Source organism: Epinephelus lanceolatus, chromosome 1, assembly GCF_041903045.1.
Source record: "Epinephelus lanceolatus isolate andai-2023 chromosome 1, ASM4190304v1, whole genome shotgun sequence".
NCBI lineage: Eukaryota > Metazoa > Chordata > Actinopteri > Perciformes > Serranidae > Epinephelus > Epinephelus lanceolatus.
The window spans coordinates 53210001-53230000 of record NC_135734.1 but is presented as its reverse complement, the minus strand read 5'-3'; the positions used below and the strand labels follow the sequence as shown (position 1 = coordinate 53230000).

Genomic DNA, 20000 nt, shown 5'->3' with positions numbered 1-20000 from the left:
CTCTGTCTGTCCCTCTGTCTGTTCCTCTGTCTGTCTGTCCTTCTAACTGTCTGTCTGCCGGTCCTTCTGTCACTCTGTTCTTCTGTCCCTCTGTCTGTCCCTCTGTCTGTCTGTTTGTCTGCTTGTCTGTCTGCCTGTCTCTCTGTCTGTCTGCCTGTCCCTCTGTCTGTCCCTCTGTCTGTTCTCTTGTCTGTCTGTCCTTCTGTTCCTCTGTCTGTCTGTTTCTCTGTCCTTCTGTCCCTCTGTCTGTCTGTCCTCCTGTCTGTCTGTGTGTCCCTCTGTCTGTCTGTCCTTCTGTCCCTCTGTCTGTCTGTCTGTCTGTCTGTCCTCCTGTCTATCTGTCCCTCTGTCTGTCTGTCTGTCTTCCTGCCTGTCTGTTCTTCTGTCCCTCTGTCTGTCTGTCTTCCTGCCTGTCTGTTCTTCTGTCCCTCTGTCTGTCTGCCTGTCCTTCTGTCTGTGTGTCCCTCTGCAGGAAGGACGTCCAGCCTGAGCCGTCTCCCAGGTCAGTGTCCAACTCTGATCACTCACTCTGATTCAGTCTGACTGGTGCTGCATTTGTCAGATCAGTTGTTGTTTGAGATCAGAGCACCTGATCTATCACCTGATCAATCACCTGATCGTTCATTGATCAGAGTTTTGGCGGTCAGAACCTGCAGTCAGCAGTTTGACGTCAGATATAAAGTGTTTGTATTTGACATGTTGTGGTTGAATGAACTTTATTGGACTTGTCTCCACGTCGCGGCCGCTCGGTCGTGTTCAAGCAAACAGGGAGATGAAAACATGTCGTGTGACTTGCGAACTATGCTTCCAACTGTACCTCTAGGAACATTCAGAGCTTTTGCTATTGTTTTGTATCCTTTTCCTTGTTTGTGCAAGGCAATGATTTCTTCTCTGAACTTCTTGGACAATTCTTTTGACTTAGCCATATTTCTAACATGCAATCAAACGTCACTCTCAACAAAACCCTAGCCAGTCCAGGTATTTATGTGTTCTGTCTCAAGCACACCTGAACTAATGAAGCCCTTGATTAGTTGCACCAGGTGTGCTTGAGACAGGGGGTTGAATAATTTTGAGACTGCAGTAGTGATTAAAAGTAGCATTTTGTGTTGAATTTGGATAAAAACCATGGTAATATTAGTTTTATTAAACTATTTCAACTGTTCTTGTCTACTTTGTTGATTGCAAACAGCTGAAAAATTGTACATTTTGCCAATAAGCCTAATATGCAATGGGGGTTGAATAATTTTGATTGCAACTGTAACAGCACTACACAGAGTTCAGCGGTCTGGAGTCTCCTTCCAGCAGCACGACAGAAGCTTTGGATCCAGTCACCAGAATATTAATATAAAATATTAATGAAACACTTAAATCATACATCAGATCTTGATGATTGAATTATTCAAGGTAAAAATCTTTACTGATGTACATGGTATAATTTGTTCAGAACAAATTGACGTAACAATGGTCAGTGGAAACTAAAATGATCAACTCACTGAGGGCTGGAACCAAAATCACAATAAAAATCAAAGTCAAACATTAAGATGATGTGATGTCTCCATCATGCTCCTGAGACTATGCTGGGAGACACAGCAAACGGTCCCGTGACCATATGTATGGATGTGCCGTCCTGGAGCAGCTGGACTACCTGTGCAGCCTGATTGGGCCGCAGGAACCGCCTCATGCTACCAGTAGTGCCAAGGACCAAACTAGAGAAGAATCAGTCAGGAAGGAGAAGGAGAGAGCAACTGTCTGTGGACACCACGTCAGACTATTTCCTGCTTTTGCCTCTCCAATGCACTTCCTGTTAGACTGTGAACTTTGAGTGTTTTGAGCAGTGTAAATGTTGGCGTTGTACATTTATGCAGACCACGAATACGTTACAGGTTCAGGTTCAGATCAGGCCGGCTGGTGGTGATGTTTCAACGTTTCCAACCAAGAGACTCCAGGAAGGCCTGAACCTGTCCCTGATGTTGTCCTTCACTGTCCTGGCCTGGACTTCCTGTTTGTGCAGGAGTCAAACACTGAGACAGAAGTTATGGACAGGAAATAAGAAATGTGGGATCACACAGGAAGTGTCCTTTCACAGTAAAGGACACTGACTGCCATCTGATCCCAAAGACTTTTAGATCCAATTCAACCTGTGTGTCTGTCTCTTGTCCCTGCAGTCAGAAGGTCAGTCTGAAGGAGAGGGTCTTCTCGTCTCCCCGCAGTTCAGGAACTAAAGGAAAAGGTTCTCCTCAGCACGGTGGGTGTTGGTGCCGAAGTGTTTTTAAATGTTGAACAGTCTGATTACTGTTGTACGTTTCCTGTGGTGTGGGGATGAAAAGTGGACGATTGGTTTAGTGTGGCCTGTAGAGACTCAACAGTCTGCAACTTTTTATTCCCACCAGCCCCGCAATGAACCACCTCACAGAAACACTGGAGTATTATTTCTGTAGTATTTCTATCATGTTAGAATGTAATGAAACAACTGTAGTAATACGACTGACCGATGATATGATAGTGAAACTAGAATCACCACCTCGGGGTCATTTGCCTCCAGTGCCCAGTTTCCAGTCAGTTTTTACAGTCTCCATCCATGTCAGTGAAAACATGGATGCTTCACACACAGAAGATCTATACAATCAGCACAGTTTCAAGATTAGAGTCACCAATTCAGTATCTGACCAAATGTCTCCCCTTCTGTTCCTGAGATATGACATTAAAACATGATGATGTCACAGTCAAGCTGACCTTTGACCTTTTGACCTTCATTATTTTATCCTGTTAGACATTTGTGTCAAGTTTGGTCAGAATTAGTGAATGAATTCTTCAGTTATGGACAGAAACATATTTGACCTTTTAACTTTAACAACCAATATCCAGTCAGTTCATTGTCTAACTCAATGACGTCGGAGAAACATTTAAGCTTCCAACATTTAGGCTGTTAGATATTATTACACACAGTATACTGATACTGCACATTCACTGTACCATCTTCATAGTATTACTATAGACACGATATATGACTACCACAGGTAATAAAATAACACTACAGAGAAAACTATAGATGACTTTAACCTTCCAACAGGAAACTGTACAGCTCTTCTTGTGTACTGTTGTAATACTATGATCCATATTTGGGTAAGTTTAACCAGACCGGATGTAACTGGTTTGAATGAAAACCTGTTGGACCGACATGAACCAGAACACCAAACCAGATTCTGGTGTGTCCCATTCTTGACCTCTTCCTTTTCTTCCCCACTTCCTGTCTCCAGTGGTTCCCACAGTTGGCCCTGGTGTTGCTCCTGGTGTTGGTCCTGGAGGTCCTGGAGGCCTGGGGAATGTCCAGGCCCTGCGGCGGTCCCCCAGCATGGAGCCCAGTCTGGAGGAGAGTCCCAGCAAGGTTCCAAAGAGCTGGAGCTTCGGAGAACGTAGCAGAACCAGACAGGCCTTCAGGATCCGAGGAGCTGCCTCCCGCCAAAACTCTGAAGGTAAGAGAGTCCGACCAATCAGAACGATCTGCTGCAGTTGGAGCTGAAACATCCGCCAGTACAGGACACTGTGAGGAGGGACGTGTCCTCTCGTGTGATGTGGTCCACAGTCAGACTTCAGTGATGAACTTTAACAAACCATCTTCACGGTCTCAGAGGTTCCTTCAGCCGGGCTCTCCAACAACAAGCTGTTGTTCTTCACACACTTCCTTTTTATGCTCTATTCGTCTGTTAAAAGCTCATATCGAAATGACTGAAGCAGACGCACTAATTCAACAGGCGGTTATGAAACAAGGCAACACAGAGTGACGAGGATCGCTCCAGATAATAGGAGATCTGCCAAAGACAGACTCCCGTATACACCGCCATCTTCTCCAGGGTTGATCACAGCTGTCCGTTGGTCACACCGATCACTACAGTCATCTCTCAGTCACAGTGACAGAGTGCAGAGTAAATGTACTGATCAGGTTGTTCACAGTCCGGTCCGGCCCGGTTAGCTGGAACCAGCTTGGTTTATCTCTTGGTAGCCATGTTCTCATTGGCCCACAGTAACAGCCAACTGGTGTCAGTTTCTTTTCTCTTACTTATTCCTAAACAATGAATATCTTGAGTGAGAGTATAAAAACTTTGAAGCAGCAATCAGTGGCATTCAGAGGGAGATGGGACAGGATGTGAGACGCCGTCATCACTTTAATAGAGTTTATTACAAGATGAAGTTTGACTCATCCTCTGAAATATACTTTCATTCTGTGAAGAAGTGGTTTGTCTCTCTACTCAGTTGTTTAATTCTGATTGAGACAAACAAACCTTACATTGATTCAAAGAGGACAAAGATTTATCCCAGTTAATATCCAGATACCTGTAAATACCTCAGTGCACTTTAATAAAGCAGGTACAGAGTAATAATTCACCATGTAAGTGACCGTGTGTCAGATTATTCTGTGTGTCGCAACTCTCTGTTCAAACACAAGGTTTTAACTCCAGTACACACAGTCTAAAGCTTTGGCAGCATCAAACCACCAGTGTTCATTTTGTCAAAGAAAATTGTGATGGAATTTTTTTTCCACCATGTGTGAATCTGATGACTTCTGACAAGCAGTCAGTGAGAGTCTTCGCTGAGATCTTTACTCACTTCTAAAAAGAGGAAAAGGCAGACGATCTCCAGAGTCGAGTTTGTCTTCATCATATTCCTGACTGAAGGATAAAAGCTCAGAGGCAAAATGTTTCAGAAGCATCTCTACAGACCAGAGGAGACTTATGTTGTGCTGTGTTCTCCTCATTTTCTCTTCTGAAACAACCTGCTGCTGCTGCTGCTCATTAAACCAAACGTTACGGCGTCTCCGTCGGCTGGGGGCGGTCTAAGCTGTGAGGAGGACTGGTGGGTTCATATTGTCATTTGTTTGTTGCATCTGTTTGTGTTTGTTGTCTCCATGGACGAACACTGCGTGATGAGTTCAGGGACTTCCCTCTGACATATTTGTGTCATGATGGATTTGAAATCGAAGACCTCAGAATCATGAGATCTTTAAAAATTCAGTAACAATCTGTGTGAAGGTCGTCTGAGCCGCAGGGTGTTAACGGATAGAGACTTTCTGAAGCCGACAAGGTGCTGAAATCAAACACACCTCTGACCGCCACACAGTCACCTGGACTGCAGGTACCATACGATACATTGTACATGTCTACAGTTGACACGCACCACAGGGCCTGTGTCCTTACATCACTTCCTGTCCATTTCTATGTCAGGAACCTAAACACAGTCTGTGAAAACCAAACAGCAACCTGCAGTTCCTCCGATGTCCACGAGAGGCTGTCGCCCAGAGCGAGTCCGTCCCCACAGAACGAATCAACATGGCTCTGGACCCCATGGTGGAGGAGGTCAGTGAGGGATGGAGGAGGTCAGTGAGGGATGGAGGAGGTCAGTGAGGGATGGAGGAGGTCAGTGAAAGATGGAGGAGGTCAGTGAAGGATGGAGGAGGTCAGTGAAGGGTGGAGGAGGTCAGTGAAGGATGGAGGAGGTCAGTGAAAGATGGAGGAGGTCAGTGAAGGATGGAGGAGGTCAGTGAAAGATGGAGGAGGTCAGGGAAGGATGGAGGAGGTCAGTGAAGGATGGAGGAGGTCAGTGAGGGATGGAGGAGGTCAGTGAAGGATGGAGGAGGTCAGTGAGGGATGGATGAGGTCAGTGAAGGATGGAGGAGGTCAGTGAGGGATGGAGGAGGTCAGTGAGGGATGGAGGAGGTCAGTGAAAGATGGAGGAGGTCAGTGAAAGATGGAGGAGGTCAGTGAAGGATGGAGGAGGTCAGTGAAAGATGGAGGAGGTCAGTGAGGGATGGAGGAGGTCAGTAAAGGATGGAGGAGGTCAGTGAAGGATGGAGGAGGTCAGTGAGGGATGGAGGAGGTCAGTGAAAGATGGAGGAGGTCAGTGAGGGATGGAGGAGGTCAGTGAGGGATGGAGGAGGTCAGCGAGGGATGGAGGAGGTCAGTGAGGGATGGAGGAGGTCAGTGAAGGATGGAGGAGGTCAGTGAAGGATGGAGGAGGTCAGTGAGGGATGGAGGAGGTCAGTGAAGGATGGAGGAGGTCAGTGAGGGATGAAGGAGGTCAGTGAGGGATGGAGGAGGTCAGTGAGGGATGGAGGACGTCAGTGAGGGATGGAGGAGGTCAGTGAAAGATGGAGGAGGTCAGTGAAGGATGGAGGAGGTCAGTGAGGGATGGAGGAGGTCAGTGAGGGATGGAGGAGGTCAGTGAGGGATGGAGGAGGTCAGTGAAAGATGGAGGAGGTCAGTGAAGGATGGAGGAGGTCAGTGAGGGATGGAGGAGGTCAGTGAGGGATGGAGGAGGTCAGTGAAGGATGGAGGAGGTCAGTGAGGGATGGAGGAGGTCAGTGAAGGATGGAGGAGGTCAGTGAGGGATGGAGGAGGTCAGTGAAGGATGGAGGAGGTCAGTGAAGGATGGAGGAGGTCAGTGAAAGATGGAGGAGGTCAGTGAGGGATGGAGGAGGTCAGTGAAGGATGGAGGAGGCCAGTGAGGGATGGAGGAGATCAGTGAAAGATGGAGGAGGTCAGTGAGGGATGGAGGAGGTCAGTGAAGGATGGAGGAGGCCAGTGAGGGATGGAGGAGATCAGTGAAAGATGGAGGAGGTCAGTGAGGGATGGAGGAGGTCAGTGAAGGATGGAGGAGGCCAGTGAGGGATGGAGGAGATCAGTGAAAGATGGAGGAGGTCAGTGAAAGATGGAGGAGGTCAGTGAAAGATGGAGGAGGTCAGTGAGGGATGGAGGAGGTCAGTGAAAGATGGAGGAGGTCAGTGAAAGATGGAGGAGGCCAGTGAAAGATGGAGGAGGTCAGTGAAAGATGGAGGAGGCCAGTGAGGGATGGAGGAGGTCAGTGAGGGATGGAGGAGGTCAGTGAGGGATGGAGGAGGTCAGTGAAAGATGGAGGAGGTCAGTGAAAGATGGAGGAGATCAGTGAGGGATGGAGGAGGTCAGTGAGGGATGGAGGAGGTCAGTGAAAGATGGAGGAGGTCAGTGAAAGATGGAGGAGGCCAGTGAGGGATGGAGGAGGTCAGTGAAAGATGGAGGAGGTCAGTGAAAGATGGAGGAGGTCAGTGAAAGATGGAGGAGGCCAGTGAGGGATGGAGGAGGTCAGTGAGGGATGGAGGAGGTCAGTGAAAGATGGAGGAGGCCAGTGAGGGATGGAGGAGGTCAGTGAAAGATGGAGGAGGTCAGTGAAAGATGGAGGAGGCCAGTGAGGGATGGAGGAGGTCAGTGAGGGATGGAGGAGGTCAGTGAAAGATGGAGGAGGTCAGTGAAAGATGGAGGAGGTCAGTGAAAGATGGAGGAGGCCAGTGAAAGATGGAGGAGGCCAGTGAGGGATGGAGGAGGTCAGTGAAAGATGGAGGAGGTCAGTGAAAGATGGAGGAGGTCAGTGAAAGATGGAGGAGGCCAGTGAGGGATGGAGGAGGTCAGTAAAGGATGGAGGAGGTCAGTGAAGGATGGAGGAGGTCAGTGAGGGATGGAGGAGGTCAGTGAAAGATGGAGGAGGTCAGTGAGGGATGGAGGAGGTCAGTGAGGGATGGAGGAGGTCAGTGAAAGATGGAGGAGGTCAGTGAGGGATGAAGGAGGTCAGTGAAAGATGGAGGAGGTCAGTGAGGGATGGAGGAGGTCAGCGAGGGATGGAGGAGGTCAGTGAAGGATGGAGGAGGTCAGTGAGGGATGGAGGAGGTCAGTGAGGGATGGAGGAGGTCAGTGAAGGATGGAGGAGGTCAGTGAAAGATGGAGGAGGTCAGTGAAAGATGGAGGAGGTCAGTGAGGGATGAAGGAGGTCAGTGAGGGATGGAGGAGGTCAGTGAAGGATGGAGGAGGTCAGTGAGGGATGGAGGAGGTCAGTGAGGGATGGAGGAGGTCAGTGAGGGATGAAGGAGGTCAGTGAGGGATGGAGGAGGTCAGTGAAGGATGGAGGAGGTCAGTGAAAGATGGAGGAGATCAGTGAAAGATGGAGGAGGTCAGTGAGGGATGGAGGAGGTCAGTGAAGGATGGAGGAGGTCAGTGAGGGATGGATGAGGTCAGTGAAGGATGGAGGAGGTCAGTTAAAGATGGAGGAGGTCAGTGAGGGATGGAGGAGGTCAGTGAAGGATGGAGGAGGTCAGTGAAGGATGGAGGAGGTCAGTGAAAGATGGAGGAGGTCAGTGAGGGATGGAGGAGGTCAGTGAAGGATGGAGGAGGTCAGTGAAGGATGGAGGAGGTCAGTGAAAGATGGAGGAGGTCAGTGAGGGATGGAGAAGGTCAGTGAGGGATGGAGGAGGTCAGTGAAGGATGGAGGAGGTCAGTGAAGGATGGAGGAGGTCAGTGAAAGATGGAGGAGGTCAGTGAGGGATGGAGGAGGTCAGTGAAGGATGGAGGAGGTCAGTGAAGGATGGAGGAGGTCAGTGAAAGATGGAGGAGGTCAGTGAGGGATGGAGAAGGTCAGTGAAAGATGGAGGAGGTCAGTGAGGGATGGAGGAGGTCAGTGAAGGATGGAGGAGGTCAGTGAAGGATGGAGGAGGTCAGTGAAGGATGGAGAAGGTCAGTGAAAGATGGAGGAGGTCAGTGAGGGATGGAGGAGGTCAGTGAAGGATGGAGGAGGTCAGTGAAGGATGGAGGAGGTCAGTGAAAGATGGAGGAGGTCAGTGAGGGATGGAGGAGGTCAGTGAGGGATGGATGAGGTCAGTGAAGGATGGAGGAGGTCAGTGAAAGATGGAGGAGGTCAGTGAGGGATGGATGAGGTCAGTGAAGGATGGAGGAGGTCAGTGAAGGATGGAGGAGGTCAGTGAGGGATGGAGGAGGTCAGTGAAGGATGGAGGAGGTCAGTGAGGGATGGATGAGGTCAGTGAAGGATGGAGGAGGTCAGTGAGGGATGGAGGAGGTCAGTGAGGGATGGAGGAGGTCAGTGAAGGATGGAGGAGGTCAGTGAGGGATGGAGGAGGTCAGTGAAGGATGGAGGAGGTCAGTGAGGGATGGAGGAGGTCAGTGAAAGATGGAGGAGGTCAGTGAAGGATGGAGAAGGTCAGTTAAGGATGGAGGAGGTCAGTGAGGGATGGAGGAGGTCAGTGAAGGATGGAGGAGGTCAGTGAAGGGTGGAGGAGGTCAGTGAGGGATGGAGAAGGTCAGTGAAGGATGGAGGAGGTCAGTGAGGGATGGAGAAGGTCAGTGAGGGATGGAGGAGGTCAGTGAAGGGTGGAGGAGGTCAGTGAGGGATGGAGAAGGTCAGTGAGGGATGGAGGAGGTCAGTGAGGGATGGAGAAGGTCAGTGAAGGGTGGAGGAGGTCAGTGAGGGATGGAGAAGGTCAGTGAGGGATGGAGGAGGTCAGTGAGGGATGGAGGAGGTCAGTGAAGGATGGAGGAGGTCAGTAAAGGATGGAGGAGGTCAGTGAGGGATGGAGAAGGTCAGTGAAGGATGGAGGAGGTCAGTGAGGGATGGAGGAGGTCAGTGAGGGATGGAGGAGGTCAGTGAGGGATGGAGGAGGTCAGTGAAGGATGGAGGAGGTCAGTAAAGGATGGAGGAGGTCAGTGAGGGATGGAGGAGGTCAGTGAGGGATGGAGAAGGTCAGTGAAGGATGGAGGAGGTCAGTGAGGGATGGAGGAGGTCAGTGAAGGATGGAGGAGGTCAGTAAAGGATGGAGGAGGTCAGTGAGGGATGGAGAAGGTCAGTAAAGGATGGAGGAGGTCAGTGAAGGATGGAGGAGGTCAGTAAAGGATGGAGGAGGTTAGTGAGGGATGGAGAAGGTCAGTGAAGGATGGAGAAGGTCAGTGAAGGATGGAGGAGGTCAGTGAAGGATGGAGGAGGTCAGTAAAGGATGGAGGAGGTTAGTGAGGGATGGAGCAGGTCAGTGAGGGATGGAGAAGGTCAGTGAAGGATGGAGGAGGTTAGTGAGGGATGGAGGAGGTCAGTGAGGGATGGAGGAGGTCAGTGAAGGATGGAGGAGGTCAGTGAGGGATGAAGGAGGTCAGTGAGGGATGGAGGAGGTCAGTGAGGGATGGAGGAGGTCAGTGAAAGATGGAGGAGGTCAGTGAGGGATGGAGGAGGTCAGTGAGGGATGGAGGAGGTCAGTGAAAGATGGAGGAGGTCAGTGAAGGATGGAGGAGGTCAGTGAAAGATGGAGGAGGTCAGTGAGGGATGGAGGAGGTCAGTGAGGGATGAAGGAGGTCAGTGAGGGATGGAGGAGGTCAGTGAAGGATGGAGGAGGTCAGTGAAAGATGGAGGAGGTCAGTGAAAGATGGAGGAGGTCAGTGAGGGACGGAGGAGGTCAGTGAGGGACGGAGGAGGTCAGTGAGGGATGGAGGAGGTCAGTGAGGGACGGAGGAGGTCAGTGAAGGATGGAGGAGGTCAGTGAGGGATGGAGGAGGTCAGTGAAAGATGGAGGAGGTCAGTGAGGGATGGAGGAGGTCAGTGAAAGATGGAGGAGGTCAGTGAAAGATGGAGGAGGTCAGTGAGGGATGAAGGAGGTCAGTGAGGGATGGAGGAGGTCAGTGAGGGATGAAGGAGGTCAGTGAGGGATGGAGGAGGTCAGTGAAGGATGGAGGAGGTCAGTGAAAGATGGAGGAGATCAGTGAAAGATGGAGGAGGTCAGTGAAGGATGGAGGAGGTCAGTTAAAGATGGAGGAGGTCAGTGAGGGATGGAGGAGGTCAGTGAAGGATGGAGAAGGTCAGTGAAAGATGGAGGAGGTCAGTGAGGGATGGAGGAGGTCAGTGAAGGATGGAGGAGGTCAGTGAAGGATGGAGGAGGTCAGTGAAAGATGGAGGAGGTCAGTGAGGGATGGAGGAGGTCAGTGAGGGATGGATGAGGTCAGTGAAGGATGGAGGAGGTCAGTGAAAGATGGAGGAGGTCAGTGAGGGATGGATGAGGTCAGTGAAGGATGGAGGAGGTCAGTGAGGGATGGAGGAGGTCAGTGAGGGATGGAGGAGGTCAGTGAAGGATGGAGGAGGTCAGTGAGGGATGGAGGAGGTCAGTGAAGGATGGAGGAGGTCAGTGAAGGGTGGAGGAGGTCAGTGAGGGATGGAGGAGGTCAGTGAGGGATGGAGGAGGTCAGTGAAGGATGGAGGAGGTCAGTAAAGGATGGAGGAGGTCAGTGAAGGATGGAGGAGGTCAGTGAAGGGTGGAGGAGGTCAGTGAGGGATGGAGGAGGTCAGTGAGGGATGGAGGAGGTCAGTGAAGGATGGAGGAGGTCAGTGAGGGATGGAGGAGGTCAGTGAGGGATGGAGAAGGTCAGTGAAGGATGGAGGAGGTCAGTGAGGGATGGAGGAGGTCAGTGAAGGATGGAGGAGGTCAGTAAAGGATGGAGGAGGTCAGTGAGGGATGGAGAAGGTCAGTAAAGGATGGAGGAGGTCAGTGAAGGATGGAGAAGGTCAGTAAAGGATGGAGAAGGTCAGTGAAGGATGGAGAAGGTCAGTGAAGGATGGAGGAGGTCAGTGAGGGATGGAGGAGGTCAGTGAAGGATGGAGGAGGTCAGTGAGGGATGGAGAAGGTCAGTGAAGGATGGAGGAGGTCAGTGAGGGATGGAGGAGGTCAGTGAAAGATGGAGAAGGTCAGTGAAGGGTGGAGGAGGTCAGTGAGGGATGGAGGAGGTCAGTGAGGGATGGAGGAGGTCAGTGAGGGATGGAGGAGGTCAGTGAAGGATGGAGGAGGTCAGTAAAGGATGGAGGAGGTCAGTGAGGGATGGAGGAGGTCAGTGAGGGATGGAGAAGGTCAGTGAAGGATGGAGGAGGTCAGTGAGGGATGGAGGAGGTCAGTGAAGGATGGAGGAGGTCAGTAAAGGATGGAGGAGGTCAGTGAGGGATGGAGAAGGTCAGTAAAGGATGGAGGAGGTCAGTGAAGGATGGAGGAGGTCAGTAAAGGATGGAGGAGGTTAGTGAGGGATGGAGAAGGTCAGTGAAGGATGGAGAAGGTCAGTGAAGGATGGAGGAGGTCAGTGAAGGATGGAGGAGGTCAGTAAAGGATGGAGGAGGTTAGTGAGGGATGGAGAAGGTCAGTGAAGGATGGAGGAGGTTAGTGAGGGATGGAGGAGGTCAGTGAGGGATGGAGGAGGTCAGTGAAGGATGGAGGAGGTCAGTGAGGGATGAAGGAGGTCAGTGAGGGATGGAGGAGGTCAGTGAAGGATGGAGGAGGTCAGTGAGGGATGAAGGAGGTCAGTGAGGGATGGAGGAGGTCAGTGAGGGATGGAGGAGGTCAGTGAAAGATGGAGGAGGTCAGTGAGGGATGGAGGAGGTCAGTGAGGGATGGAGGAGGTCAGTGAAAGATGGAGGAGGTCAGTGAAGGATGGAGGAGGTCAGTGAAAGATGGAGGAGGTCAGTGAGGGATGGAGGAGGTCAGTGAGGGATGAAGGAGGTCAGTGAGGGATGGAGGAGGTCAGTGAAGGATGGAGGAGGTCAGTGAAAGATGGAGGAGGTCAGTGAAAGATGGAGGAGGTCAGTGAGGGACGGAGGAGGTCAGTGAGGGACGGAGGAGGTCAGTGAGGGATGGAGGAGGTCAGTGAGGGACGGAGGAGGTCAGTGAAGGATGGAGGAGGTCAGTGAGGGATGGAGGAGGTCAGTGAAAGATGGAGGAGGTCAGTGAGGGATGGAGGAGGTCAGTGAAAGATGGAGGAGGTCAGTGAAAGATGGAGGAGGTCAGTGAGGGATGAAGGAGGTCAGTGAGGGATGGAGGAGGTCAGTGAGGGATGAAGGAGGTCAGTGAGGGATGGAGGAGGTCAGTGAAGGATGGAGGAGGTCAGTGAAAGATGGAGGAGATCAGTGAAAGATGGAGGAGGTCAGTGAAGGATGGAGGAGGTCAGTTAAAGATGGAGGAGGTCAGTGAGGGATGGAGGAGGTCAGTGAAGGATGGAGAAGGTCAGTGAAAGATGGAGGAGGTCAGTGAGGGATGGAGGAGGTCAGTGAAGGATGGAGGAGGTCAGTGAAGGATGGAGGAGGTCAGTGAAAGATGGAGGAGGTCAGTGAGGGATGGAGGAGGTCAGTGAGGGATGGATGAGGTCAGTGAAGGATGGAGGAGGTCAGTGAAAGATGGAGGAGGTCAGTGAGGGATGGATGAGGTCAGTGAAGGATGGAGGAGGTAAGTGAGGGATGGAGGAGGTCAGTGAGGGATGGAGGAGGTCAGTGAAGGATGGAGGAGGTCAGTGAGGGATGGAGGAGGTCAGTGAAGGATGGAGGAGGTCAGTGAAGGGTGGAGGAGGTCAGTGAGGGATGGAGGAGGTCAGTGAGGGATGGAGGAGGTCAGTGAAGGATGGAGGAGGTCAGTAAAGGATGGAGGAGGTCAGTGAAGGATGGAGGAGGTCAGTGAAGGGTGGAGGAGGTCAGTGAGGGATGGAGGAGGTCAGTGAGGGATGGAGGAGGTCAGTGAAGGATGGAGGAGGTCAGTGAGGGATGGAGGAGGTCAGTGAGGGATGGAGAAGGTCAGTGAAGGATGGAGGAGGTCAGTGAGGGATGGAGGAGGTCAGTGAAGGATGGAGGAGGTCAGTAAAGGATGGAGGAGGTCAGTGAGGGATGGAGAAGGTCAGTAAAGGATGGAGGAGGTCAGTGAAGGATGGAGAAGGTCAGTAAAGGATGGAGAAGGTCAGTGAAGGATGGAGAAGGTCAGTGAAGGATGGAGGAGGTCAGTGAGGGATGGAGGAGGTCAGTGAAGGATGGAGGAGGTCAGTGAGGGATGGAGAAGGTCAGTGAAGGATGGAGGAGGTCAGTGAGGGATGGAGGAGGTCAGTGAAAGATGGAGAAGGTCAGTGAAGGGTGGAGGAGGTCAGTGAGGGATGGAGGAGGTCAGTGAGGGATGGAGGAGGTCAGTGAGGGATGGAGGAGGTCAGTGAGGGATGGAGGAGCGAGGTTATGGATGGCCTTGAATGTGAGCACTAGGGCTTTGAATTGGATGCAGTATGGTCACTTCTGGCTCCAAAACGTTGCGTCCACAAACCAGCGGGTCGTGTCATCGTACGTAAGTCCGTAATTTTATTCAGATTTGAACCTGGAGGTCTGTGGGGACTGACTCAGTCTTGCAGCCAGCCTCTAGTGGAGGATAGAGGAACTGCAGGTTGATCCAAACATTTAAACGTGGACGTCTCTCCGACTGTGAGCTGAAGTCACGTTCAGCTGAACACGTTCACCATGTCATGTGACCACACTGAATCAAACTTTATTAACACAGTGACATTTGCACCGTCTGACTCAGACGCAGCCGCAGACGTCACGCCGTCATTTGATTTACCATCAGTGAATTAAAGTAAGCACATCGACGACCTGACAGGAAACACCTGAGAGCAGGTGAATAAAGGCAGAGAACAGATGATGATGAGTCGAGTGTCATCTTCCTCTGATGAAGGTTTGTCTCCTCTCTCCTCCTGCAGTGCTGATAGAGATGCAGGACGAAGAGTTCAGACAGAAGAGCTCGCCAGGTCAGACACACACACACACACACACACACAGTAACACACACACACACACAAACACAGTAACACACACACACACAAACACAGTAACACACACACACACACACACAGTAACACACACACACACACAAACACAGTAACACACACACACACACACAGTAACACACACACACAAACACACACAGTAACACACACACCCAGTAACACACACACACAGTAACACAGTAACACACACACACAGTAACACACACACACAGTAACACACACACACGCAGTAACACACACACAGTAACACACACACAGTAACACACACACAGTAACACACACACAAACACAGTAACACACACACAAACACAGTAACACACACACACACACAGTAACACACACACACACACACACACACACACACACACACAGTAACACACACAGTAACACAGTAACACACACACACAAACACACACACACACACAGTAACACACACACACACACACAGTAACACACATACACAGTAACACACACACAGTAACACACACACACACAGTAACACACACACACACAGTAACACAGTAACACACACACACACACACACACACCCAGTAACACAGTAACACACACAGTAACACACACACACACACAAACACACACAGTAACACAGTAACACACACACACACAGTAACATACACACACACCCAGTAACACAGTAACACACACACCCAGTAACACACACACAGTAACACACACACACAGTAACACAGTAACACACACACACACAGTAACACAGTAACACGCACACATACACAGTAACACACACACACACAGTAACACACACACACAAACACACACCCAGTAACACAGTAACACACACAGTAACACACACACACAGTAACACACACACACAAACACACACAGTAACACACACACCCAGTAACACACACACACAGTAACACAGTAACACACACACACAGTAACACACACACACAGTAACACACACACACACAGTAACACAGTAACACAGTAACACACACACACAGTAACACACACACAGTAACACACACACACAGTAACACAGTAACACACACACCCAGTAACACACACACAGTAACACACACACACAGTAACACAGTAACACACACACACACACACACAGTAACACACACACAGTAACACAGCAACACACACACACACAGTAACACACACACAGTAACACAGTAACACGCACACATACACAGTAACACACACACACACACAGTAACACACACACACAAACACACACACCCAGTAACACAGTAACACACACAGTAACACACACACACACAGTAACACACACACACAGTAACACACACACACACACACAGTAACACACACACACAGTAACACACACACACACACAGTAACACAGTAACACACACACACAGTAACACACACACACACACACAGTAACACAGTAACACACACACACACAGTAACACACACACACACAGTAACACAGTAACACGCACACATACACAGTAACACACACACACACAGTAACACACACACACAAACACACACACCCAGTAACACAGTAACACACACAGTAACACACACACACACAGTAACACACACACACAGTAACACACACACACACACACACACACACAGACACACAGAGACACACACAGACACACACACACACACACAGTAACACAGTAACACGCACACATACACAGTAACACACACACACACAGTAACACACACACACAAACACACACACCCAGTAACACAGTAACACACACAGTAACACACACACACACAGTAACACTGTAACACACAGTAACACTGTAACACACACACACAGTAACACACACACACAGTAACACACACACCCAGTAACACTGTAACACACACACACAGTAACTCACACACACAGTAACACACACACCCAGTAACACTGTAACACACACACACAGTAACACACACACACAGTAACACACACACACACACAGTAACACACACACACACAGTAACACACACACAGTAACAGTAACACACACACAGTAACAGTAACACACACACAGTAACAGTAACACACACACACACAGTAACACACACACACAAACACACACACCCAGTAACACAGTAACACACACAGTAACACACACAGTAACACACACACACACAGTAACACACACACACACAGTAACACAGTAACACACACACACAGTAACACGCACACACACACAGTAAGACACACACAGTAACACTGTAATACACACACACAGTAACACACACACACAGTAACACACACAGTAACACTGTAACACACACACACAGTAACACACACACACACACAGTAACACACACACAGTAACACAAAGTAACACAGTAACACACACACACACACACAGACGCTGTGTCTTCAGTCAGATACTTCAGTACCTGCTGTTTCAGTGTGTTCACACTGAGACGTACGACACTGATGTTTCTCTCAGACAGTTCAGTGGAACGTTGGAAACTTCTCTCTCTCATTGGTCACCATGTTGCCTACGTAGAGGAAGGGGCGGGACCACAAACTCATTTCAAACTCGTGAACTGTGGTCCAACTCCCTCTCTGAACACAGAAGCATTGTACGAACATACATGTGTATTTTTGACTCTCTCTAAACTGCCAGCTGGTTCTCACTTGAAAGTCGTCAAATACTGCCGCTTTGTCAGTGATTTCAGTGTCAGCCTGCTGCTGAAAGCCACCTTTAGCGGCGGTATGACACACCAGTTTGTAACGTGGATGGACAGAAACTTTCATGTGTTATAATTTGCTGCCACTCGGCTTGGCGGCACCTGTTGCAGCGGTGTGATACTCTGCTGGACAGCATCAGGTTGAACTGCTCCTTTAACTGTTAGTGAAGAGTATGATGTTTGTTGGTGGGCGGGGCTTAGCTGGAGCCAAAACAGTTCTCCACAGACATTAGCTAGCGCCAGCTAACAAGCTGTGTTGTCTTGTTTTAGATGATGGAGGACCATTGAACCGTTGGTTCATTCATGTAGAAATATAACGCTGCGTTTCTTCCACCAACAGGGCTCTCATTTTAGTGTAGAGCGTCAGACTGAATTTACCAACGCACCATGTCAGGTCACTCACTCTCCGGGACCGCCAGTGTTACTTGAATAAGTAAACACTGACCAACGGGACCAGACTGGCCGACCCGTATGCTCTCACTCAGTGGATGGATGATGTCACAGGAAGCCAATCTTACAAAGGAGGACCACACTTGTTTGTTTTGCTATGGAAGCTAACGTTAGCTAATGTGCTAAAAAGTTAGCGTTGCAGAGAAATCCAATCTTCCTCTTAATCCCTCCCCAGTTTCTGATGAGGTGGACATGATAACCCTTAATACACATAACCTTATTCATCCCTACAACAGGAAATACTTTTTCCCTAACCTGATATGAAGTGTGCGCTGCACATGTGAGCATTTTTGATGATGGCCTCCGTCCAGTCCTTTGGTCTTATCACATTTAACCATAGTTGTCTTTGTTTTTGTTGACGGGCAGTGGCGGCTGGTTTTGAGCCATGACTCCTTCTATTCTGGCTCCCAATAACACAACAAGACAAACACATTTTAACACTCCTATGGAGCCTACAGCCCTGTGGGGGAGAGGCAGCTGCACCTCCAGCTGATAACATGATGTCATCGTTATGTCATCATGACATCATCGTGATGTCAACCCCAACAGTGTCTACAATGAGCTGAACAGTATAGGGTGAGAAGGAGGGAGGTGGGCGGGTCCAACAAACCCTGAACTTTCACCCTGAGGTTCAGTGTTCATTTCCTGTATGAGTGTCGAGCCAAACCATGATGTTTATTTCTAAACCTAACCACCTGCTTTTTTTATCAATCAATCAATCAATTTTATTTATAAAGCCCAATATCACAAATCACAATTTGCCTCACAGGGCTTTACAGCATACGACATCCCTCTGTCCTTATGACCCTCACAGCTGATCAGGAAAAACTCCCCAAAAAACCCTTTAACGGTTTTATACATCCTGTTGTTGGTTGCGGCATCCTGGACTGTCAGCAACAGACACAGGAGGACACCTAGCACATGAAACGTAGACGAAAAAGTCCGCTGATGAAGCGGCGAGATGTGACGACTTGGGATGAGAAGGTGTTGAAAGTGTTGTAGGACGGGGGTCAGCAGTTGATCACTGGGTTCATTCTGTAATAATTTGGTGCCACACACTCACATGTAAGGTATTTGACTGGAAACACAGCGTAACACACACCCGCCAACACCCCCCGTTCTCCGTCATTACTGAAGTTATATAAATATAATAAAAGTCAACTCACTCACTCACTAATGAACTATCTAACTAACGTAACTCATTAGTTAGGGGCCAGAGTTATCCGGTCATGATCAGGACGTCCATAATAAATGTTTCATCCACACAGTCCTCCAGAAATGAGTTAGCGTGTTAGCATGTTAGCACTTCCTGTTCCCTCATCTTGAAGGTCAGATGTGTGATATAAGTTCTGTGGTTACAACAAACTCAGAGACTTTCAGCTTTGTCTCTACGTCACTGTGAATTTAGAAGCTTTTTGTGTCTCTAGCGAGACAAGACGAGACTGCAGGACGTTGTCACGCCGAACACGACTTTACAGCCTCGCTGAGGTGCTGACGTTAAGTCATGTGACCGCAGTCATGTGATGTTAGTTCTCTACTTCTGCTGATTGAATTTATACTTCAATAATAATAAAGTGGTGTTCTTCAGTGAAGGATCAGAAACACTTGTTTGTTTTCTGTAATAATCTGAAATCCAACAGAACGATATGATTGGCTGTTTGACGAGGAAACCAGGGCGACGCTGCCCTCAGGGTCAGACGACAGAAACACGTCACCCCTGCAGAACTCTGTGGACTGTATAATAAAGATGGACGCAGTGACAGCTCTCCAAATGTGAAGCCGAAACATCTGGATCGCCCCCTGGTGGCTGGCAACAGTACAGGTCATAAGCCACACCCCCTTCACGTTAGCAAATGGCCATGAACTGGATACTGTGGAGATCACCACTGCACAGACTCTGACTCCAGATGATGTCTTCAGCGTATGATGGCGGCGGCCGTATCCAGGATGTTTCGGCTTCATGTTTGTACCGTGGGAGGAAGAGGAGACGCGTTGTCCATCATCTGCTGCTGTAGCGCCACATTTCATGTGACGTTGTCGTTGTTGTTTCAGAGGCCAGCCTGCCGGGAGAAGACATGGCTGATGACAACAAGAGCTGCCACTGCGAGTTCGTCCCTCAGGACCTGACGCCAGGGTTAAAGGTCACCATCAGAGCCATCTGGTATGCAGTCATCCAGGAGTCACGTCTGTTAGCTGTTCATCATTCATCGCTCGTCTCATGGTTTATTTGCTGCACTGAAGTCATTCTGCTTTTTATTCACATTCTTTTTGTTTGTGTTTTGGTTTATTTGTGCTCCTCACCCCAGGGTCAAAGGTCACCATCAGCTGTTGGGTAAGACCAGTCAGTCTGACCTCCACCCAGCTTCATTCTTTTCTGTTGTTTTACTGTTTTCTGTTGTCTGACACTGTCTGCTCCTCTGTCATGCTCTGTGGTAAGACATCCTTTATTATTATTATTAT

General features: G+C 49.5%; 1 protein-coding gene across 5 annotated transcripts in view; it reads left to right on the top strand.

The window, feature by feature from the left end:
* LOC117256861 (potassium voltage-gated channel subfamily KQT member 2-like) overlaps window positions 1–20000 on the top strand; it is a 59583-nt gene that overhangs the window by 30920 nt on the left and 8663 nt on the right. For 2 of the 5 annotated variants that reach the window (XM_078172071.1, XM_078172076.1), the window contains 5 exons: window positions 473–502; window positions 2166–2245; window positions 3258–3473; window positions 14334–14381; window positions 19593–19701. In XM_078172071.1, coding sequence (XP_078028197.1) covers window positions 473–502; window positions 2166–2245; window positions 3258–3473; window positions 14334–14381; window positions 19593–19701 — 483 coding nt within the window. Of the gene's footprint in view, window positions 1–472; window positions 503–2165; window positions 2246–3257; window positions 3474–14333; window positions 14382–19592; window positions 19702–19846 lie in introns of all 5 variants that reach the window. The other 3 variants (XM_078172081.1, XM_078172078.1, XM_078172072.1) reach the window with 3 other exon arrangements.